Source organism: Pavona decussata, unplaced genomic scaffold, assembly GCF_977016875.1.
Source record: "Pavona decussata unplaced genomic scaffold, jaPavDecu1.1 SCAFFOLD_161, whole genome shotgun sequence".
NCBI classification, from domain to species: Eukaryota; Metazoa; Cnidaria; class Anthozoa; order Scleractinia; family Agariciidae; genus Pavona; species Pavona decussata.
The window spans coordinates 525,230-550,436 of record NW_028145572.1 but is presented as its reverse complement, the minus strand read 5'-3'; the positions used below and the strand labels follow the sequence as shown (position 1 = coordinate 550,436).

Below are 25,207 nucleotides of genomic sequence, written 5' to 3'. Positions count from 1 at the left end.
TCGTGTTTTTTTGCCTGATCGTTTTGCATGATCCTTTGAGATTTTGTAAACATGTTTTGCCCTGGGCATGTTACCCTGGGCTACAGGGTTGCAAAGGTAACGCTTCCGTCCCTGAAAGACTCGACCTTACCGGATTGGTGGAGATGAATTGGCGAAGGGGCGGGTTCATTCCTTCCCGTAAGGTGAGATTATGAGTGAAAATGTAAAAAAAAACCCACATTTTCTTTGACCAAAAATACTCCTTTCCGCCCACCATGCATTGGGCTCATCCACGTGACCAGGTACAATCAGACAGCCCTGCTCTTCCAGGTTAGGGTTGAACGTGGCGCTAATCATCCCCCCCCCCCCCCCCGCAAAAAAGATCCTGATTACAGAAATACCAGCAGTTATTGCAGTTGATAAAACTTTTATTTTCTACGGTATGAGTTTAAGAAACGGCGATGAGTACTTAGTACAGTTCCCGTAGTCCACAAACAATCGGTCCATAGTCACATCTAAAGCATTTCCAATCCGCGACCCCAACTTTTTTTCCTACCTCGCCCTCACCTAGTCCTTTATCCACCACTGAATTGGTGGATATTTATTGCGCTTATACTTACTCCAAGTCGCTTGTTTTGAATCTCTGGGAGAAGCGCCAGAAAATAACGATTGACGCAGACTCGACTCTGGAGTCAAAATGGTGGCTGTTACGAACGGGCGTCGGATGTTTGCGTTTTAATTCGTTTCGCGACTTAGCGCACCCAGCCGAATGGATACGCCAATATGAAAGACTTGTGTATGTTGTACTCTTGCCATTCAAAACAATTTCTATGATCCCCGGAACAAGTTTATTAAATCACGTGTTTCCACTTTACTTTGGTAGTCTGTACATTAATATTATTTTGAAGAGTTCAGCTGAGATGTCTAACCAAACTCTACATTTCTCAAGACATTGTTATCACTAGAGGATGTGGCCTTAACGATTTTATTAGTTGATTTTTCCTAACAGAACACTTTTGCAGCGCTTAAAATGGAATAAAAATGACCAATAACAGCAATCATCTGGACCCAGTTGTTCAAAACCCGATTAAGCTATTCCAGGGAAAACGCAAACTTTGATTCGAGTTTAAAAACAACTAATGAGCGACATGATACCTCGGTCAATTTTTAATCAAGGATTAGAACGACCGGGCCCTGATGTTTCTCCAACTTTTAGAATTCTACTTCAAAATGGAATTGAAGACTTCTGAGCAGTACTCTCCTGTGGTGCTGTTTATTGTGCTGTACAATCTGGTTCTGATGTTTGCGTGCCGTCTGTGGATCAAGTCCACTGAGCAATTCTTTTTTGTGGTGCTGCTTGTTATGCTGTACAAGGTGGTTCCACTGTAAGTGAAATCCTAAATTGTGAACATTCAAATGAAAGCTGCCGAGCAGTACTTTTCTCTGGTGTTGTTTATAGTGCTGTACAAAGTTTCTCACGTTTGCGTCTGTGAATCAAATCTTCAAATGACAGCAATCGAGCAGTGCTTTTTGTGGTACTGTTCCATACTTTAGACAACATGAAAGTTCCGATTTTTTTGCAATTCTGAACTCAGGTAGTGATTATTTCTCGTTAAAATGCTCTCTCCCGTTTAGATAAATGGTTTCCATAAGGATTACCCAAATGCACTAAGCAGAGCATGCGCAGTATGCTCGGAAGCGCTGTGCAAGCTTTTACCGCTAATTACAAATTGTTCTCTAACTGAATGGTTATAATAGCTACTTCTTGTTAACATCGCACAAAATTTGCCTGGCGAATGAAACCTCCTATTAAAAGAAGATTCTGTCTCGAATTTGGCGGACAGCTTGCAAATAACTCAACACTTTCAATTTTGAAACCGAATCAGTCTTCTCTTAAAACCTTTTGTTTCAATGATATTTTGATAGAATATTTGTGGAGCCGTATAGTATTGTAAACGAAAATCAACGCAGTTCTCTTCCGTGATGCGTCTACTGATAAGCTGCTCATGACACATTTTTCTCGAGCTGGAAAGACGGTATTACAGGCATTTTGTTTGAACGACTCAACTACTGCAACTCCAGCGGAGCTAAAATTCATTATCTGTATATTCTATAAAACAAAGACTTCCTATGCAATGGTATAGAAAAGTTTCCAGGTTATAATTTGGACTAAAAGTTTTCTTTTCTTCCTGTTCCTCCAAACCACGTTTGAAAGTACGCTTTGGAAAGGGATTACCAAACCTTTCAAGTAAAAATAAAAATGTTCGATTGCGGGGTTCAATTCCAGTTGTGATAGCGCACAAACAATCCGATGCGCTGTCTTCTCTGAGGTAAAATATACTGTGTTTAAAGTTAAAGTCAATACGTCCTAAAGGAAAGAGTTCACTGTATGCCATGTTCAGCAAGGGGTTAGGGTTAGTTTTAACCAATGACGTTTCAACTGATGTTAGAAGATCTCCCTTAAAAGAGGTATCACTTGATAGTTACTGCTATCCATCTCTAGACTTGTTGAGTTTTGATCTTCCGCTCCACCATATCAGACGTCAGAAGTTCTAATCTCACTTTCAGGAACCGTTACTCCATCAACGAGTAAATACGTTTGGTTTCTCTCTTTGTCGTGATACGTGGAGAAATGTCCATTGAATGCAGAAATATCTTCGAAGTGTGTGTTTTTGTCAGGAGCCTTTTCACCATAAACGTCGACCGTCTCCAGAAATGACACGTTTCGATCTTTCGGCTTGATGCACGGTTCTGGCGGACCTACGGTACAATCATCGGAGAAAACGTTATCATTAGACCCTGTTTTTAGTGCATTATCATAAGAGGCATTTTTTAACTGGTGATAGTCATCATATGATGGTGGTGGCGTTCTAGGACAGATCTGATCCGAGACGACAGAACGTTTGTCTTCAGGCGTTTCAATGTCTTTTTCGACGCTGGCATCATCGCTAATGGAATCGTGAGCTACTGTACCATTCATCTTCGTTTCTTCTTGGTTCAAAAGAGGCTTTTTATGAGATACCAGGATGCCGTTTGACAAATGTTCTGACTTAGTTTTTGCACTGTTATCTCTATTTAAAGAGTTGTTGCAAGTGTCACGGCGGTTGCGAAAAGACATGTTCGAGTTTTCTGTGTCAAGAGTATTCACGAAGTCTTTTCCGCACATTCTTCTTATTATGTTCCTAAAAGCAATCTTGAAAGTGGGATTGAGAAAGGCGTAGATAATGGGATTCAGACAGCTGTTTAGGTAGTGAAGCCACTTTACAGCTGAGGTTATGGCTGGGATGCTATCAATGTCTTCTCTACAGGAATCACAATAATGATACGGAAGGGAAGTCAGAAAAAATGGAAGCCAGCACAGTATGAATGCTCCAGTCACAACACTTAAACTCTTGGCTGTCTTGTATTCATTAGAAAGGCGTCCGCCATGGCGGTTTGCAAAGCGAGATCTTGTAACCACCACAGAGAGGATTCCTCCGTAGCAAAATAATATTATCAGAAGTGGAACTACGAAGCCAAATAAGAAGATCACCAAGTACTTCCAGTTCTGGTGAATCAGGAAGAGGCACGACGTCCCGACGGCATGAATCCAGGTAACAAGAATCACCCACTTGCATGTTTCGGTGGTCATCTTGGTGTGATGCTTCAGTGGGTGTTTTATTGCAAAGTAGCGATCAATGGAGATGAACATCAAGTTGGAGATGGATGCAATAGCACAGACTATGTCTATCATTGTCCAAGCCAACACAAATGTCAATATATCGATTTCTGGTGGGTACATCCAAGTTGTGATTTCGCCAGCCAGCCAAATGGGTTCCGTGATGAAGGCCACCATCATGTCACTTACAGCTAAGCTGAGTATGAACCAGTTCGTGACACTTTTTCGGATTCGTTTGAACGTGTAGAAAGCAGTTATGACAAGACCATTGCCGAACAGTGTCAAAACGATTAAAATCAGAATTGCTATTGAAGATATGACCTTGTGGGATAAGCTCTTCTGTGGGTACCCATCGGGTGCGGGAGGAGGCGCGCTGCTTGAAGTGTTTGGAGTACCGGTGACAACATCCATGGTGAACCAATTCTGTATCCAAGGATGGAAGATGTGTCTTTGTTGGTTGTTCCTGAAGAGTCAAGTTGAGATCTCTAGAAGAGTTAGAAGAAATAATTGCCATTAAAGCTTTATAGTAGACAGTGCGTGTCCATCAAAAAGAAGGGGATTTTTATTTGGGTTGCACATGCAGAGGCATCGGAGGATAAAGGCCCCTGGTCTTGGGTGGTCCAAAAAACGGATGATGATGATGACCAGTGGATAAATCACTATCTGCTTGAAAAACTTTCATGGATACATTTATGGCGGGAGTTGGTCTGAATATTTTGAAATCAGAATAGCTCAGCCTTAATATAAAACAGCCATCTACCAAAATTTTGAAAGAAATCAATACTTTACTTCAGCCGCTCAGATATCAAGGATCTTAAGATTTGAGTACATTACTACGAAAATGGGTACCAGTGCAACTTTTCTAATCTCTTTAAATATTTGTTTTGTCATTATTAGTATCAAATATAGTTCGTTTGTTTTAGATTATCACTTGTCGCACCAATCTTGTTTCTAAAGTCTTCTAAAGTCGTTGGTAGACAACGGAAAGGAGCGGGTTCTGGGGAAGTGCCTGGTTCCGTTTGAAGGTTGGAAGATGTACTTGTACCGGATCTTTGAATCCCTATTATTTGTGTTTGTAGTAGAACCTAACATACTAGGTTTTTCAGTTTTTCCCTCCCTTTCCGGAATACTTGGGATCAGTTCCAGATCGACCTTAAAGTAGAAGTCTTTAGTTAGCCACGAGAACGTCCATGAATTCTTTTGAAGAGGTACTGGATTGGTGAATTTGCCGCGTTTTTTGATCGTTTCAAAGCTGTTGCGGTTTTTTGGTTTTTATCCTCGACTCCTAATTACGGTTTTGTGGGTTTGGTGGAATTTTGTTCACCGTTTTGCGGTTTCCATGACGCACTGGTGACGAGATCATGCTAAGTGTAGTTGTGCCGTGAGTTGGAACCAAATTTGAATTTGATTGATTAGACGTTTATTTGCATGACACATTTTTGTGATCAGGATCGTTTTGTAGTAACAGTCGCAGAATTTGTCTAGATTTTGTTCTGAACCTGTATAGTTAACTACTTGGTACTTTCGCGTGCACTTCTCAAGAATCAGCCATCCACAAAAACTGTAAGAATTGCAGTTCGCCAGTAGTGGTTCAACATGAATCGCAATGGCTTTAAGTTCACGCTGAATAAAAAAAGAAACGTTAACTTATCGTAATTTAACAACACAGAAACTGAGTTGAAACACTGTAAATGTCCATTTTGTTTGCATGTCGTACCACTTGTTTGCCACTGTTGAGGCCAATTTTGCCAGTCTTTTCCCATTGGATGTGAACCATCAGAAGCAGAAGTCGTATACTTCACGGATGGAATTAATATTTCAGTCGAAAATCTTCCCGAACTGATTACTTGGAAGGTTGGTAATCATACTAAAATGGGAAACACTTAGACAAATAAACTTTTCGATTTGCCCGAGTTGTTTCAACACAATCAAACAGTCCGGCTGTATGTATATTTTCGCTCCTGAATTGTGGTTAATACAACTTTAACTAGGGTAATCTTTATATCGACTTGTATATGTGAAATCAGTCCTTCTGTAGGCAGTTCTCTTCGGTCTAAGGCCAGTGCTTGAAAACCTTCGGCAGTCTTCAAAATTTTTCTAGATAACATCACCGTTAACCGACACAATGACGAGAATGACTAAGCTATCAAGCACTTCCGTTTCATTCTCTTTTGGCGTAAGAGGCACCATTGTATTTAATGCCCCCCATCTTGGCATTAACATGGTAGGGACCAACCTCCTATTTCGGAACTTTTAGTCTGTAATGGTTGCGTTTATTTTAGAGGTTCGACAGTAGCCCAGCAGGTGGGGCATTTGTTGTTATTCTCTTAATGGATGTGCGTCAACTCTAGATAACAGTTCTGCGATAACAAACCTATTAAACCGTGTTAATTATAATAGCCACGAAACTAGAAATCTCGTTGGAAAGAGCTGTATACAGTAAACACGATTTGGGCATGGCGCAGAAAATTGAGGATGACATCTTCGATTACTCGGCAGTAATAGTGTAACATTACAGTAAACAAACGTTATCAATTTTACGTATAGTGATAGGCGTTGAACTCGTTCCGTTTGCAAGCACTTATATTGTGCCATTAACGTTACAGACGTTAGTGTTGTATTGTTTTGCAACTGTGCCATTTCTAGGCCTTTTTATTACCTAAACAGACAGACTAATCAATAGAAGATGATTCAAGTCCGGCCCTGAATGCTAGTGTTAAATGTTACCACAAGAACAGAGCTAGCGGCAAGGAATTTATTTAATTAACTCTATCAACCATTCACAAGAAATTCATTAAGAAGTCAGCTTGGGTCATTCAAACAAGTCCAGATATTTTTTTAAACAAACATGATTTCATAAAAGTCGTGTACTCGTCCTAAATGTTCAAGCTTCTATTGTTGACCGTCCGGCAGCGCCCAGTTTTCTGCGGCTTATGTTGTCGGTATGATTTCAGTTTACAGTTTGGCGCGTTTGACTGTTCGGCAAGTGCATAGAATGTGGTTGTGTGGATGAACCTTCATAAGTGTTACAACGACAGCTATTCATTAATAAATGGTTCAGTGTTTCATATGGCAATGCCGTTTGGTGTGGCGCATTCAGTTAAACTGAGTTGGATTAATTTTTCAGTCTTGCAAAAAGAAAAAAACAAAAGCGATGAAAGTCAACGGCAGAGTTATTTCTATAATAATGAAACTGTTAAATGCTGTATATCTTACAAAATATACCTTTGCTAACAAATCTTCGTTGTCATAATCAAGTTGCATGTCGGCCGGTAGTGCTTCGATGGTACGAGGTATCCAATCTTATAAATTATCAATGCTTACTATGAATCAGCTTTATAAATGCAAAATTGGCTCTGTTCACGTAAACTGATATGACGCATAAAGTTATCTCGACTGCTCAGAATTGCTACTTATATATAACATGAACCATTCGATTTTACATCAAATGAGTTTGTCACAATTCTATCAGTTCCAGATCTGCTCCGATGTTGTTGACCTAAGTTGAACTGATCGCGGCTCTTTCTCTTAATTGGCAAATCCATGTTGGTAGTTTGAGAAGGATAAGCACCTCATTTAAACCCTTAAAGGGGGTTTCCATTTTAATCAATGTCTTCTTTATCAGCTAAGTAGCCTTAATGCGCCTTATCGACAAGTATTCATGGCAGATTAACTCTATTTGAAATTTGTCTTGAGATTACGATCTACCGAGAGCTGCGATGGCCGCCGTGAATCCAAGTAAGCAAGCAAGCAGCCAACCAAACTGAGGGAACTTTTCAGATCATAGCCAATAGCGAATTATCACACAACAGTATTAAAAGTATTTGTATTAATTTTGTACTCTGACGTTCCGGATTAGCCAGCGTTAGAGAAGGCTAACAATAATTTTTTAAATCCAGATTTCAGATTGAAAATATTTTGAAGCCTTTCTGATTTAAATTTATTTGATTATATGAAGGCATAAACTCCAAGGGGCCGTGATCATTTTTCCTCTTAATATTTTAACTTCTTAACTATGTGATCAGTGATCAGATGACTCTTTGGACGCGGAATCTTTAAACTGATGCAACCATTCATACAAAAATTCTTGAGGGTTTTTTTCGTGTTTTGCGGTTCGTTTTTAATTTTTATTTTGTCAAATTTGTTAGCCAGTGAAGGACGCAGGTAACAGATGAAAGCAAGATAAAATTGCTGCGACACCAAATTATAATGCTAATTGAATCAATTAAGAGAAAAAATATTTAGAGCGTAATTGAGTTGAGATGATGCCACTAGTTAATTAAAATAAATAGCTCCCGGCTTGATTTATTGGAGTTGGTTCTGGCAGGAACACCGTGAACTCAAAGGTGTCAGCGTGTTTATAGAGGCGTTGTCTTATGCCAAGGCAGACGTTATGGCAGTAAATGAGTTTTCAGAAACTTTTGAACTATTTTAAATAGCGTAAGAAATAACAAATAAGTTCATAATTACTCATGCATCGACGCACCAGTACCCAACACGAAAAACATGAGAAATTACCACGCAAAGTGGCACGGCAATATCAGAGCGGACAATATAAATATGCACATTTGGCGCAGTTTTCAAATGACTGTCGAAATTCATTATTCGTTTTCTTTAAGTCGATGTGTTGGTTTGACGAGGCCTGTGATTGGTCAGTTACCATAGAACGAGCGTCCGAAAAACCAAAAAAACAAAAACTTTCATGGACAACCAGGTTTAACTGATCAAACCCAATTACGTCAGTTGAGGTTTAGCATAGTTTAAGTTTTTATTTTATGAATTGCCCTCTAAGCAGACGTCAATTTCACGGTTTTAGGAGTCCAGTGCTTTTATCTTTCTTTGCAACAAATGTATCTCGCGGAGCATCTTTCCTTTTGTACGATGAAAGCGAGCGTTTGAAATCACTGATCAAGTACCTTTTAAGGCGGTGCATTGCCCCCTTATTCTAATATCATTATCTTTATTCAAAATAAATTAGACTACAATTCATGTTTCCATATACACAGCACAGCATCAGGTATTTGTCAGACCGCCATGTCTTTCAGACCACTTTTTGTTCACTTTTCGGTCTGAATCTTTATGAGTAGCTATACTTTGTAGGTTTGCCTGTTTGCGTCGCAAACGCATTGAGCTAGCAAGCGGAACTCTATTAGAGATGTAGTTATGCAATTAAATTCGACGCTGCTTTGTCAGAAGAGTCGGTATTTTTCTCGTTTTACTTTTATCCGTCTGTGATTAATAACCCTCGCAGCACGGTAGCGACGTAAGGGTGTACTGAAAGAAAGGTGTGCATATTTTAGAAGCGTATATTTTGACGGTGGAGCTTTACCAGCCGACACAGTTTGATGAGCGAGAAGCCCTGTGTAGTTGAGTTAGAACGCATTAAAAATAGAAATTTCAAAAAGTTCCGGTTTGCAACAGCTGGTACATTTTCACCCAGAAAAAAAAAACAACAAAATTAAAAACAGCTTAAAAAAGTGAAAAATATTTAAGTGACATCCCACGGGGTTTTTATAAATTTAAAATCTTTTAAAATCCAGACTGAAACCAGCAAATCAGACAGGACATTTGGAAAGGCACACTGAAATTGCTGCCACTATTGAATTCCACCCGCGGCCACTTTCAGAACTCTTTCAAAGACGAATAGAAGCATTTGCAGAACACTTTAAACTTGCCAACACTACCGGGTTTTACACACAGAACTTATTTATAAAACATCTGAAATAAGTGATTTTCAGGGTTTAAATTTGGATGACTGCATAGCCCAAATACTCTCTTCCGCTGAAGACTGTGAACATTAATAAGAATTTTCAAATAAAAATATAGAATTAGTCAGTTTGAAGTCCTTCGCTTTATATGCCTCTTTATCCAAATTGCTAAGAGATAAATATCCGTTTGCTTCCAAAGACAATGATCACATTATAAACAACCGCTTGATCTAAATGCCATCGTCAAGTGAAAAACACTTGTATCATCCGGTCTTCGCTGACTCCGAGCTTCGAGTGCTTTCAGTCTAAACAAGCTTAATCTAAAGAAGATGATTTCAATTCTCGTAGTGGCCACATTGTGTGTTTTCGATGATATAAAATCAATAAACAAGCGACAAACGGATTAATCAAGATGACATGTCAGGAGATGAGGTGTCTCCTCCAAACACAACTTTTGCAAGTTTGGAAACTTACCTCGTCTCGAAGAACTTTTACAAGTTCTCTTTCGTCCGAGTTCCGATCGTGAAGTTTAATGAAAGCTGAATTGTACTACGCTAGAACCAAAGATGACCTTCGCAGCTTGATAGAGCGAGCCTCGTCTATGAAAATGTTTGCATACTTGGTTGTACCTTCTGTGTTCCAATGCAAAAAGAAACCTTGGTGTCTCTGAGTAAGGTGTTGGCTTTCAATGTTAGGTTGAAAGACACGGTTAACCTGGTTATGTTGAGGATAATGTCTTGCCTTGTTTTTATGTACGAAAGTGCTCCTAGTCCGCTTTGCCAAATTAGAGAACCAGGGAAGCGTATCCAACTACGAAGAGCAAGATAGAGACGTCATCTGTGATTTAGATTAACAATAAAATCGCCCGGAGCGAAATCACTGAACGAATTCTGCTTAGCTTTTCAGCACAATGTTGAGCAAAACCACTCAAGGAGACTTGAGGAGCTTTCGTTGTTCGTCGTCCGGACGTGAACACCAGGAATTAAAGCTGAATCAACCTCACACTGTGATGAATTCCACAAAGAAAATTTAGACATCGTTGACGGAGATGTCAAAAATTAGCGTTTTACAACCAGCAGATCGGAAGGTCGACTAGTTGCTGGTTTCACTAAAAAGACTGGCTGTTTTTTTTAAAAAAGAGTACCTCAGATTCAAACAAACTTAAATTGGAAGAGATAACGGATAAATACAACAAGGGAAAATTGCTTTCTTCTTATGTGTCTTATGAATTGTTTCTGTCGAAGGGTTGAGTGAACTCGGACAACATCACGAAGAGCAGTAAATTGGTTGTTTGTGGGTTCTTATCAGTTCGCGAAGATATGCGTGGTATTCAAAAGAAAAATTTCAGAAAGAAAAACAATTATCGTCTATAATCCGCTTCAGAAGCTAGCATGAAATCTCATGTTAGCTCTGCTAAGTTAAAACAGCATAATTTGATCGCTATTGTTTACCTAACTTCTCTATGACTCATCTTTTAATAGTCTGAAGTATATTTTCAAGAGCGAACTCGTCTTTCTTGCAGACGGAGAGGTGAACAACCTAAACAATAGCTCTGCGTGGGGCGTGGAACGATCATAAAAGATAGCAAATAACTTTGAATGTATGTGTTTCACCTTGGAAACACAGAAAACAGCGAAGAATGAAAATCTATAAATTGTAAAGTGAGTGACCAACCTATTGGAACAAGTTAACAATGGTTTGTGTTTGGAAGTTGTAAACTGAATGTACGTATCACGTACGAGATATTTTGATAATAATAGGGGTTGGTTGTATCAGTATTGAATAAACCTAAAACGTGCTAAATGTCCCAAATTGTAATTAAAGTATTTTCCTTTCAAGATTACTGAAGGACTGGGCCCCAACCCGCGAGCAGAGGCTGGTGTAGGATCTCGTGATTAAGCGTACGTGATTCCTTGCGAAAAATACACCAAAGTACGATCGGAAATATTGTTACATTTTGTCACTGCTGATAAGGCTTGAGCCTTGTTGAGATTTTCACGAAATTTAACTATTCCTTCCGCCCTCGCAGTCCGTGTTTTGCGATAAATGAAGACTGCTGATAATATACCTCCGTTAATTTACTACAAATCTGTCATTTTGTAACAAGATAGAGAATCCGTGATTACATTCTTCACTCAGTACAGTTTTAGACCCAATTAGGCTGAAGCAATTGTACTAAGCGGTTTATAAGAAAGGCTCTCCTTGAAATCTGAAAATACCACGTGTCTTACGACATCGTTTAGGTAATTGTAAAATTAAAAAAAAAAAAGCTAAAACAATAGAGTAAACGCCGTTTGCAATTGCAGACTATGTCGGACTGTTTTACAACAGACAATTACTTTTTAAGCGTCCCTTTTTGACCGAGGTACGTCTTATCGCTGCGCATATGTCTTCGTTCTTAAACGCAGAACGCTTTTTTAAACATCTTTCAACTTAGCTTGAGTATTCCAGTTGTTAATTAACCGAATGTGGAAAGTAGCCAATGACGTGAAGATGTTGACCTGAATTCAATATCCAAATGATTCACATCTGTTCAAGTTACGATCTGGGACCGTGTATGTACGATATGTACTCGTTCTCCAGAGCTAGAATTTCATTGTCATTTAATTCAGTGGAATTAGAGATCCTTACACATCCGTCACTAACCACAAACGTACGTTTCAAAGGCAGACACGTTGCAAGAACAGAAACAGACGTTTCAAAGTCTGGTGCAAACTGCAATTGGCAACGGATTAGATAGTGTTTTAGGTTTAGTAGTGCAAGGAAGCCATTCAAGGTTTGTGAAATTAAGCTGAAGCAATATTTTGTTGTACAGCGGCTGAACGGGATTTTATACTTTGCGACAGATGCTGGCGTGTGATAACGGAAAGAATATTTCCGTCATAAAGTGGTAAAAAGGGTAGGTTCACCTATTTATGATGTTACTTCAATTGAATGGCAAAAAACATATTTGAATCATCGGAATAGTTAAAATAATGGTTCAGTTTTGTTAACAATAACCCTACTACTACACTAAAACTAGCGTTTGTTATCTTTGAAATGAATTGCAACTTGAAAAAATTGGCCATTTTTTTAAAGTTCTTCTAGTGTATTTTGGAAAAATCGCTAAAAAAAAACTCACTGAAGTTTGTTCTTCCAAGGAGAGATCACTAAATATTTTCTTTTCGGAGCTCTAAGAACAATTTAATGTTAAAGAAAAGGTACCTTGTTAAATATTTTACAGTTCAGTCAACAAACACAGAGGAATTTTCGGGACAGTGCCCCTTTATAATTGAAAGTCTGAACTTTGAACAGTGGATCGCAGACTGAGTTTTCACGTAAACTGTGTCTGTAACTGGGAATTTAAAGAAAGAAAAATCAAACAAATATCAAACAAAACAATTCAACTGCAACAAAAAAGCTGAAAAAACATCTCCGCTTTAAATTTACAAAAAAAAAATCGAACGAACGTGTCACTTAGCTAACAAGAATTTTTATCATCGATAAAATCGCCGTAATGATCTTTCTGCAACTCACTAAAAACAATCATAATAACAATAATTATAAAGTGAAAGTTTGTATTCCCACATGCTCAAATAAATCTTTCAGCATAGGTTTTTGGTTTTACCACAGAAGTGCGTTTGTCACGACTGCTCTCAAATTTGTCCTCTTCATTTCCAAACTTGTCTTTCATTGCGCCGTGTCTGGGGCACGAAACATCTGATAAACGGATTAACTCAAGGAAAAAACATTTTAAAATGACGATGGAAGCAAATATTGTTTTGTTTTGTTCGATTGTATCATTTGAATTTTTTCAAACCAGGGCCGGAGAACTGAGGCCCTCTTTAATAGATTGAATACACATAGCAAAAATGTCTAAGGTTTCATGGCGTGTGCCAAGCTAAAAGCCTGCCTTTTCTGTCAATTAACGGGATTTTATATTTTTCATCAGTTTAAGACGTTGAAGTATGAACGAAAGGGAACATCCGTTTCGTTGCGGGCCACTCACCACAAAGGCTATCTACAAAAGCAGCACTTGATCTGAACTTCAAGAGCTGCCTCCTCGTTAATCTCATTTAATTAAACTAGAAAGCTGCATCACTCGTACTAAGCCTGAGAAAACGAGGACCCTTCAGTGTAAAATGAATTGGCGAAACGTTTTATATATTTCTAAAAATTCAATATCCTGTCCAGGCAATGACATTTTTTTTGTGGTGAATTGAATCATGCTCCTGATACGAATTAAAATCAGTAGTTGACAAAGTACTTACTCTAAAGCAGGGGTCAGTCTCACCCTTGACGTTTCACAGTTCAAGTTCCTCCGTACGAGAAAGATAATAATTCTTTGTTGAAATGTTGCAAACTCTTGACTGATTAAAATGTTTCAATCGTTCTTGAATTCACCCGGCAGGCAAAACGATTTCTGCGAAGTATTGTCCGAACAGGGTGGTAGGCGATCTTTCAAGAGTTGCTCCATCGCAATTGAACGGCGCATACCTACCATGGATATCTTGCAATCGTTACAAGCACCAATATCATCTTAATAGCTTTTATAGCAGCATAAGGAAAAACGATTAGTTACAGTGAGAAAATGGTTAACACAACACTCGCAAAGCTGTGAACGCAAGCGCACAAGCCACGGAGATTATTTAATCACTTTCATTGCCGGCCTCACTTAACAGAATTAGAAGGTGACAAAGCGATAATTTAACCAGTCGAGAGTTTAGCGGGGAGCCATGTTCGCCGGTGGCACTGTACCGGCAGCAAATGCGACATTCGACTCTCGCAGAGTTGGGCTTTGAGCTTTTGTTTTGATTTAAGCTTTAAATATGATGCTTTCTGTAAGCGCAGGAAGGTAACAAAAATTTACTAAATAAATAATACTAAAATGAACATTTAAAGTGTTCATCCGAAAGTTTCGTGTCTGCGAAACTCAGCAAGAACAGTTACAGGCAGTGAATTAAACATAGAACTGTACAAAAATTTCAAAAGCCATCTAGCTTAGCTTTCAATACTCTAGAATCCTCTTACCTTGGTATTCTATACCAGAGACTGCAACACAGGACTTTCGGTGTAATTTCAAGATAAGCAACGTTTTTTTTTTTTGTTCGGCTTTTTTTGCAGACTAGAACTCCGTTTGGTTAGATCTAACGTAGTCTTTGACCTAAAACTAAAAGACAGAACTAATTATCATCAACTGAACTCACAATTCACTCTCGTCAGTAGCAAGACTGGAATTCTTCTGGGACGTGACTTCATGTTAAATACCTCAGTTGTAAACATACCATCAGGGGGAGTAGGTTACATGAAACACAATAAGCTATGGATTTCGCTTGAAATTAAAATAACGAACATGTGTTTCGACCAGTCTGCCGGATCAGAGAACGGTTTTCAAAGCGCTCGTTTTTTTCATCAAAATATCTTTCGAACTTGTCTGCTTAGTGATTTGCCGTATAAGGCCAATGGTGTCAGTGTTCGAGTTCATCAAATACTTCAAGTGATTGTAAATTTGGCTGTTTGCATATCCCGTTTCTTGTGCCTTTTATCGCATTTTCAGCCAATCAAAAATAGCTGAAGGGGAAAATGGCTTGGTAAACGGTCGGTCAATGTCAGGAATGTAATTGAATGAAAGATAAAATCAAACTGTTTACATGATCTTCTCTGTAACAGCACAGCCTTATGTTTATTAGTGGTTCTGCTTTCGAGAATGGAGCCATTAAAAAGCCATTCGTGTTACTGATTCAAACACACACACACACACACACACACACACACTGCCGACAGCCGGTTTTGTCTCAAAATCTTGCAAGTTGCCCTATGCCCCTTTTGTGTTCCGCCGTTAGGAATTTCGGCAAACTAAATTATCTCAAGTAAAGAATAGATTCAAATGAAACTAGAGTCCAAGGTTTACTGGGGTCCGGATATCCGGGTGTGGGCCGGAGAAGTGGGAGAGGAGGAGGGGGAAGAAAATACAGGACTCCTGGATAAAAGAGATATTGAGAATAGCTTCCTGGGTGTATAATTTGCATTGAATTTAAGATACTAGCGTACGCAAGCTGAAATTATGATTATGCAATTAAAGGACTTTCAACTTTCGACAAGGATTTCGACAAGGAGACCTACTTAATTTCCAATAAAAGGTGAAAATCCACTGAAGACCCCCCCACAAAGTGATTAAGTGGCAAGGGACCGCGAACGAAAATGCTGTATCAGCCTTGCTTACTTTACCCACAAAGTGATCAGTCCAAGATTAATTTCTACCGTCAGTTGCAGTTAATCAGGAAAGATTTCAAAATTCTAAATTATTCTTTGGCATAGTATGATTCGAGGTTTTCTAATAAAAAATTCTAAATATATGTTTTCTTTGTCACTCATTCAAGTCTATGTATTTTTTTTCACAACTTCTTAAGCCGACAAATAAGTCTTGATGGATCTGCAATTCTCAGGTCAGAAAGCATCGAAAAGGTCATATTTATTTTATCGTATGTGGCTTGCAGCAGGGTAGTTGGCTTCAAGGGCTTCGTGCGGTTTATCAATTCAGGATTTTCCCCAGCTTTGCAATCTTTATAACAGGAAAAGTGACCAGAGATTTGATTGGAATTCAATTCTATAGGAAAGCCACTGACCTTTCCAAGACTTGCCTTGGAGTAAATTGTTTTTCTGGGACATTTCAGAACCTTTCAGTCTTAGATTTCGTTGGGCTTTTAATTTTGAAAATCAGTAATTCCTAGACAAATTTTTCTCCAAGAGTTGAAGGGGTTAACACCTTTAATCCTTTCCTTTATGCACTAAGCTTCGGCGCCATTGATATTGATTCAAATCCGATTAGCGTTAATTAATGATAGTTCCACAAAGTCTGAAAATTATTGGGGCACGATTCTGCTGCCCCTCTCAGTACAAGCATTGGCTTTTATTATTCACACATTGTAACACTGCCCAAATATGGTCATGGTGCATTGAATATTCGTCGTCCGTAGTCAACAGATATATCCTGTGATAAATGTAATAAGCCTTATTCCAAAATGGCTTCCATTTTAATATTCTTTTGTCTGCATTCAAATTAGCCCTTCTTGCCTCGTTCAAAGTAAAATATTCTTTTGATTTCTAAGCTTAAGAACGAGGTAAGAAGGGTTAGTTTGAATAGCAACAAAAGAATATGAAAATAGTAGCCATTTTGGAATAGGGTCTATTTCGTGTGTCAGAGAGAAAAAATGGCTAAATAAAGGTCTTCCCCAGCTTTTCTGGAAAAAAAAACCCGTGCTTTGTTATCAATGTGTTGAATAATTATTAACACACTTATCCTGCCCAATCTTTGGAAGATCTTCTAATTTTAGTCAACTCGGCCTACGGCCACGTCGGCTAAGTATCAGGCGATATTCAACGGGATTTCGCAGGATAATTGTTGAATATACCTGCCAAAACTAAGAGCTGCAAACCAAAAACAAACGAGCGAACAAACAAAAAATTCGTGGAATAGCCTTTTGCATATAAAGCAGTAGGCTAACTCAAGAGTCATATGTCCACCTTGCTGCGTCGACCAGGGATTTGGAGTCCCGACGGATAGTTCGGAATGAAGGAGTGTGCCGGCTTGGATTGTTGACAACGTAATGGCTTGTTCCCAAAAAATAAGAAAGATCTACTGATTTGATAAACGCACCAGGATACAGAGACTTAAAAAGAAACCAGTAGTTAAGCGAAAACTTTGAAATGATGCCTTGTTACTCTCCATCCAAGCACCTGTACTTTTTGGCAAATTTATGGCTTCCATAAATATTTTTCCCACTAGTTGAGAGAACTCGTATCTATTTTGCCTCAGAAGTTTCAAAATATATTTGAATATACCTAGTCCTACTTTCAACTGTGCAGTATGTGTTTTAGTACATAATCATGGTTTTCATCCACCTTATTACAAATATTGACGGGCCTGGAGGGGCGTTACTTCTGGCATAATTGTAATAATTGAGACTAATATAATTTTATGGCCGGTGAGCAGGATTTCACCAAACTTGTTTCCACTGTTGGTCAAAAAGCTTTTTTTTTCTTTCTATTTTTTTTTCTACACGCAAAATCCAGCATTTTCTACCCAGATGAGGCCATACACCCTGAGGAAAAACCACAAAATGACAGCAATGAAACTGTGAGGATCCCTGAGCCTCGACTAAACAGTTTAACATCGATCGAGTCTGGTGTTTGACACATTCAAGATTAATGTATTAAATCACTCATGTAAACAACAACAACAACAACAACAATATTTTAAGAATAATAAGAGAAATACACAGGAAATATAATATTTGGGGAAAATGGTGAATTTTCATTTGGTGCGCTAGCGGTTAGTCAGTGTAAACGGTTGACGAAAAAGTACTTAAGAGAGAAAAACAATCTTTCCCCACACTAAATGTTTTTCTGTGTTTAAATCACTTTTCATGATAAATTACGTGAAAAGCGAGATCTTGTTTAATTTGTATTTCAATCAGTGGAAGAGTAGAAAACAGTAATTTTTTGCACATAAATTTAAAATGATTTTAGAGGAGCGAGGTGTATCAGAGTGCCGTACAAGATCTGTAATTTTTAAATGCAATGATTTTTTTTCTTGGCTAGCATACAGAAACTGATTTTAATCTCGTTTTGGACAAGATTGCCGACCATATAGTGCTCTGATTGATGGCACAAATCCAACAAATAAACTTGAACTTGTTACATGTTGTTTTAAATTAGTCACCCAAATATGTTTTTGGAATGGCTAAAATGTTAGTTCTCATGAATCCATAATTTTTCTCTTGCAACTAGAAAATATTGAGTATAATGAATTCACCTTTGTAACTTACTGCGCTTGCTGATCTTGTTCAGTGCCAGTGAACTGCATGTCAGAAACCAAATGAATTGATTTATTTCTCTCTCGAAGGTAAGTACCTAGGCAAGTTTCCCACAGATGTGAAGAATATTGACAATAACAATCAATAGTGGGGGAAATCGTTGCATCTGCGCTCATTAATTTGAAAGAAGCTCCAACTGCTTTAAGATTTTACCTGTTAAATCACTGCTGTGCAACAGCATGGATCCGGTTTTAACTTCGGGTCGTATTCAAAGAAACCTCAATTGCCGAAACTGATCGAACTGATAGCCAGAGAGATTTCAACCGCATTGAAGACATGTACAGCTGTTTGTGATTGACTGTTACCATTAGCGGCAGATCTGTATAGAATCTTTATCGTAAGCTAGTCAGAAAAAAGCAATGGAAGATATTTATAAGAGGAATAAAACTCTTTACGAAGCTTTTGTATAAGACTATTATTGTGGTCGGATTAAACTAACAAACAACTACACATCAACAAGAAATCCAGACCTATTTTTCAAGGCCCTTTTTTCGATTTTTTTTTTTTTTTTTTTGCCATTAAGGAGATATACGAAAGACTGCTAGACACTTTATTCACCAGTGTAAAAATTACAAAGAAGTATTGGAGATGACAATATATTTCAATTTTTAAAAGAAGCTTCTAGAATGAAAAAGTAAAAGCCACCTGCTTTTTCTTGGTATATTTCCTGATGAGAAAATTTGTATCAACTTAAATTTTCTCAACTGAGTACAATAAGCGTATCCTACAGCGGCAGGGAAATTGCATCAAGTAACAGATCACTTGGAAAATTTTCAAATTGTTTAAGTTCGACCCTGAGTCACCGAGAAAATCTATCTTTTTTTTTCACCGAGAAAATGTATCGATGGCCACTCGATAGAGCGCATATTATAGTTCCTGTGAATTGGAGTGCTGTTAATCCCGCGGGAATTCTCGACGGAAGCTTTTCGAAGGATGGCGCAATTTTCATGGGGTATGTTGATCTAGATATCTTGAAAATGGAGTTGAACGGCTCTTTGAGCGACCATTCTCGCGATCAACGTTTTCCCTTATAGCAATACAACTGCATATCTATGAAACGCGCTTGAATCAGTCTTTGTCAAATGCTTTATTTTGTATAAAATCTTTCGTAGGCGCAGACCATCTCATTGCATACAACACGGACACTTTTCCAGTAGCTTGAAGAAGCTGCTGGTTGTTAACGAGGACTTCGTCAATCGTAATAAAACTTGTCGTTTCTCTGTTTTCTTTTATGCGTGCTGAACTCGATCAGTAAAAGGTAGCCAGTGTTATTATTATTATGATGATATGGGTTAGGCTTAGTATCGGGAAGGAGCTCGAGAGAAAATCAGATGCTACCGCGTTAATGAAGCAAACCAGTTCTGTCACAGAATTAATGAATTGGCAGAGTGGCAGAGGTAACCGGTAAATCAGTAAATAGCCCAGAAAGAAAACAAACACATAGTCCTAGGCCGGAAAAGTCGCTGTGCCAAATCACGATTTTTTTTAGTGTTGCATCTGATTGGCTGAGGAGACATCATCCTGGCCTTGATTGGTTAGAGCCGGCGGCAAACTCGTTCCGGCAGGGTGCTCTCTCTTCCTCCCTTGAGGGAATGGGGTTGAGTTCGCTGGAGCTAGAGTTCGCAGCATGCAGACGTGAAAGGTAATGACTCTCCAGCTTTCCAATTTAGACATCTTTATAAAAAATGAAAGCTGAAGCGCTTCTGTTCTTCAAAGATGCTGTCGACAAAAAGACCCACACGAGGAAAAACAAACTGGAAACGTGAGAAGGCGTAGTATACACTGAGCGCTAAAATTATGCACTACTAGTTACGTTCTTTCCAGGCCTCTGTACATGCTGCAAAATATATAACAGTACAGTCAATGGCTTCTTGAGAACTTTTGACGACTCGGAACAAACGATAAAAAAGTAAAACAATTAGAAATCGGATAAAAAACAAACAAACAAACAGAAAACAAAAAAATAAAATAAAATTATGCAGGCGGTGTCAAAAGTGGTTAAGAAACTACGTTGTTCCTGATTGGTGGAAAATAATAAGGCTCCATTGCATATTTCCTGACACCACTGTAAGGTTTGCATCGCCGATTTCAACCAGAAAACGGCTTAAAGTGACAGCATAATGACATTTTCAGTGATGCCGGCATGTATCGTTCATTTTACATGCTGAAATATAATTCAAACACAAAATTTTCGTTGATTGAAGAGTTAACAAGAGTATAAAACGTTTTCACACTTTTTTCAGTGCAGTCAAAATAGTCTCAAATTTATTATTCAAACTCAACATAGAGTTTTCACCCCGGAAAACCCTACAAAACTTTTAACTTCAGCTTGAAAATTGTTGAGATCTTGTTCATTTCGGCAAGACATCGGAAAGAGAGCCTCGGCCGAAGAGAGTTGTAAAAAAGCTCTTTATTACATATTTTTAGGTTAGCTTGCAACATTATTTTATAGCCGAACCGCAAGTTCTGTAGTTACCCGAAGCCATTTGTCAACACAATGGAGGTGGTAATTATGGTTCTTTTCTAACAGTAAAAGGAGTGGCTAATTAAAAATTAAAATTGCAGCGATAATAATGTTATCTTTCAGTTGCAGGGGCATAAGTTTCAATTTATTCTACCTCAGTAATTGATAGCGCAAATATAAGCAGTTGGAAATAGAAATTTTCATGGAGAATTCTGGAAAAATCTGAGCGTTTTTCGTCCATTTCTCAGCATTACGGTTGCTTTTCTTCCGTTGTTTTTGCAAGCGCAGATACATAACTTGGATCGTTAACACCTCACCAAAAATCGTCTCGGAAGTAAATGGAATTTTCTTTGATCCAGCATTGTTATGTAAAATTGCTTTAACTTATGTTTTAAAATTACAGTAGTTTTTTTGCTCCTGATCACCATGAGCCGGTTGAAAATATTTCAGCGATGAGATAAACTAACATAAAACAAGAGAAATACTTATTCAATACGTCCACCATACGCTAGGCAACAAAGTCAATAAATTGCGATTTTTCGCGGCTCTACGATCAGCAACTGAAATATCCAGGGTGTCTCTTATTACGTTCGAATTCCTTACATGTCAGAGTGTGCACGCAGATATAAAATGTAAAATACACGATTGGCCTTTGCAATCGACATTGGGTACTCAAAAAATCGAGCAATTAAATTGCCATCTCATCTAGCGTCGCCCCAAAACCGCAGGTTTCTCTTCTATTTAGCGACCTGCGATAATTTAATTATCGGTGTTGTGACAAGGGTCATATATATCTCCACTGATACGGAAAAGTTTATGGAAAGTTAGCGGTACTTTAAATTTAAATCACTGTATGTATGTATGTATTTTACATTTGATCAAGATCGATCGATTAGTTTTGCTTTAAGAGATTTTGTTATTCATATCATCATTACATTTACTGAATATTTTATCGAGTATTCTGTGAAATACGAAAAAGATCTTACAGAGTTTATTACAGTTACATATATTGAGTTACAGAAATTGATACATTCGACAGATTTTTTTCTATCAAAAATCACTGAAGATTTTGAACGAATATAACTAGCTTTTAAGTTACAGAGTTTATGAATTTCTAGATTTTAAAATGCATTTTAGATCAGTTTGATGTAAACCCGATTTGCTGAAAATTATAAGTCTAAACAATTTCCTTCGTTGCAGACAAAGCTAAGGATTCATTTCTGGTTTCTTCATAAAGCATCGCAAGGCTCTGGCTTAGCTGCGTCTTGTGGTGGTGTCTAATGAGACTTTAGTTTCTTATTTTCAATACATTGTTCCCTGCAGATGTACTACAGTTGTCGACGGAGTCGTTGACTTCGGGACTAAATATTTGATTCGAAGGATGCTGTTCAGGGAACAGGATTTGTCAAAACTGGTCCGAAAACTACATAGCAATATTTGAAAAGTCTAGTGAAGCTACAACGGGTCATTCATGTGTCCAGTTCGCGAAAACTCTGTTTCGTTTATCCCTGAATTAGAAAACTCTTTCATTGTTGTTCGTACCTGTAAAAATTATTTGAAACTCAAGAAAATAACGTCAACGGAATCGAAAACGGACTGCATGTTCTTCTTAAGATTTTTGAGTAAACTAGAGCTGTGGTAATCATGTAAACAAAGTCATGCACAAAAACTACAGCTTAAATAAATTTGGTGTTACTTGCTTCGACCTCCACTGTCGAGATAATCTGGGGCATAAATTTCTTTTAAGGAATATTAAACTGCATGTGTTTTAGGGATTGTTTTAAAGATTAGAGATACACTCACCATGCAAAATGTTTCTGATTCTTTAGGGCTCGCGCGGATAGCTCACGGTCGCAATGTCGTGTTTTTAAGATTAAATGTTCTTCAGTTTGGTACAATACCGAAAGCCTCATCCACAGCTACGCAATTAGCAAACTTTGGTGGCAAACAAGGTTATTGAAAGGGCGCTCATGAATAAAACACAGCTATCAATTACTTCTCCATTCAATCTTGCTAATCGCTTATTGTGTATTGAGAGCCACCGGGGCAGCACGTAGGGAAACCAATCCAGCGAAATAATACGTCTTCTCACAAGTTGTCAAGGTTGTAAGGATTACATTAGTTGGAACTACGTAGGTACAAAATACACGTAAAAGAAAGACAAGATTACAATGTTTGACCTTTCGCGCTTAACTGACAAATCAAATTTTAATAAATTGTACGAAAATTGGCGACTTCAAGGTGGTTCGCTTTTAAGAAGAAAAAAATTGTATTGGAACTCATTTGTTTGTCGACACGTCCGTATAAGTTAACTGTTTGAGTGATACATTTTTTAATGTAAATCAACATTCACTGACAATAAGTTTATTGTTCATTGAAATTAAATGTGGGTCGGGGCTACAGAGAGCGTAGGATAATAACTGTCTTCTTAAATCTTTCATTTACAAAGACTATTCACAGTTATGAGCAAGTAATGATTTGCAGAGATTAATTCTTGTTCAAAAAAGCCGCCTTTAAAAGACGCCTGGGCGACACAGCACTGAAAGGAGGCTTTCGTTCTTTTCTGTCGAGTCCGATACTCTCATGGCCGAATTTAACTGACGATTAAAACTAACCAAATTAGCAACTTTTAAAAGGATTAGATTTTCAATTTAGTCTTAATTGGGAAATATTTCAAGCTAATCGTTGCTGAAAAAAAAAATCAATGCAGCGATCGAATGAATCTCCCTTGCATCACAACTTTCCATGCAACGAAAAGCAGGTTTTCCCGTCGTTTTTGATATGAATTCACCTGTTTCTTTTATGGTGCGTTCGGCGTATGACCAAAACTTCCTCGAGTTGGTTTTAACCACGATTCGCTTCATTCAAAGCAGCACGCCGTTACGATATACAATAAGCAATCGTGTAACAGCTCTCTGCACGTCATCTCTAAATCTCATTATCAAATTGCCAGGGGTAAAACCGCCGGCTACAGCTCAATCCTGACTCGCGGCATTGAGGACACCCCGCCGTCACGTACACCTCTCTATCTGATTAAGGACATCCCACTACTGATCTAAATAGGAGTTCTGGTGATAGTTGGAAGTCTAGTTTACAGAGCGAACTCCCGTTAACATTGACGCTTGCCTGGAATCTCGCTCTATATTGTAATTGCGTCCGTTTGGCATTGCGCATAGGTTCTGCGCATCTTGTGATGGTCCGAGAAGCGTACTAATACAAAGGTATTTTTGCGCAGTTTATGACTACGTGGGAAAAGCAGTAACGGTTGTTGGACTCCAAAGAGAAACTGGGGGTAACCTTGCATTTTCAGAGATAATCAAAGAAAAATGTCATACATGGTTCTACATTTTAAAGCTTTTTAGAATTATTGTTGCTTGATTATCTTTGAAAAAATGCGCGGTTGTCCCTAATTTTCTTTTTGGATTCCATTAACCCTAGCTAAGAACTGCTTTTCCCGCACAGTTATAAACCTCGCCAAAATACCAGGCACCGTCTTTGAGGCGGATTTCTAGACTATCAATAAAAGAACTAAGGGACACAACGGAACTGGCGTCTTAAATACAGGATAATCTGATTCTCTTGTCTTGTCGCAATCCGCGAGATTTCCCGGGCAACATACCATGGCAACAAACCATTCGAATAACGGTGTGCTTTTACTTTGGTCCTCAACATTTCGTAGCAAAATTTGGGATTTTTAACTTTAAGTAACTCTTTTACATCTCCGAATGCCAACCTGTTCTTTCCCTGTTGTTGTAGTATAAAGCAGACACATCGAACACTGCAGTATATGCTCCGTTACGTTCTGAATTTCTGTCCATTTCGGGGTGTTGTCTTTATTTCACCAGGCTCTAGCTTACATGAGAAGTGCTAGGTACTTATGATCAACAGAACGACGCACGGACGCACTGCAGGCCTATCTTTAGTCACATTGAGCGTTCTTATGTTCTAAAGGTTCGACGCCTCCTTTTCATACTGCGCATACGTTCGGGCAAGTGTTCCTTATCAGTGCTCTGCGCTAAATACATTGACACTTAAATAAAGTGATTTATTTATATAAGATGCTTTTTATGAAAAAATATCGTGATTCAACTCTAATTAACAATTCATGCTTTTTTTCTTTTTAGAAAACTCCCAGCAATCGAAAACGAATTTCAAATTTATTCTGTCAATTTTCTATCATATCTTGCTCAAGGGCACCCAAGGGTTTGTTTCCAATCGGTGATAAATCTGTTAAATTATGAAGAAAAACTCTCGTTTTCCCCGAGTGTAAGGTCACCTCAAACCTTGCCGTGATGAAAAATTAATCCGGCTTTTGTCGTCGGCTTGTCTTAGGGCAAATACGTTGTTAAAAATGTGAAAAAAGGTCATCTAGTATTTTCGGAAAAAACCAGCAGCAGTTCGTTAATTCGGGGAATAAAATTCCAATCCCTAAAATTTTCTACAATTTAAATTTTCAGCTGAAGAATCGGAACAGCTCAAACTCTGTTAGTTTGCCCAAATTTGCCTTTTAAAAGGCCATAAATGATGTGGGGATGAAGGAAAC

The 25,207-nt window shown here is 38.3% G+C and overlaps 1 protein-coding gene across 5 annotated transcripts; it reads right to left on the bottom strand.

The window, feature by feature from the left end:
* Positions 1-524: 524 nt before the first annotated feature.
* On the bottom strand, positions 525-22,575 carry LOC146464570 (D(1)-like dopamine receptor). Of its 5 annotated transcripts, XM_085129411.1 has the most exons (3): positions 9,820-10,601; positions 8,857-8,911; positions 525-4,122 (listed from the first exon to the last, which is right to left on the bottom strand). In XM_085129411.1, exon 3 carries the CDS (start codon positions 4,046-4,048, stop codon positions 2,516-2,518), a length of 1,533 nt encoding a protein of 510 aa, XP_084985537.1. In that variant the 5' UTR covers positions 4,049-4,122; positions 8,857-8,911; positions 9,820-10,601; the 3' UTR covers positions 525-2,515. The 5 variants fall into 5 exon arrangements, with proteins under 5 accessions (XP_084985537.1, XP_084985538.1, XP_084985540.1 ...); XM_085129412.1 differs by lacking the exons at positions 8,857-8,911; positions 9,820-10,601 and adding an exon at positions 22,468-22,575; XM_085129414.1 differs by lacking the exons at positions 8,857-8,911; positions 9,820-10,601 and adding an exon at positions 14,532-14,859.
* Between the last annotated feature and the right edge of the window lie 2,632 nt (positions 22,576-25,207).

Coding starts and splice junctions, on each gene's coding strand:
- LOC146464570 (XM_085129412.1), bottom strand. CDS start 4,048: ATGGATGTTGTCACCGGTACTCCAAACACTTCAAGCAGCGCGCCTCCT.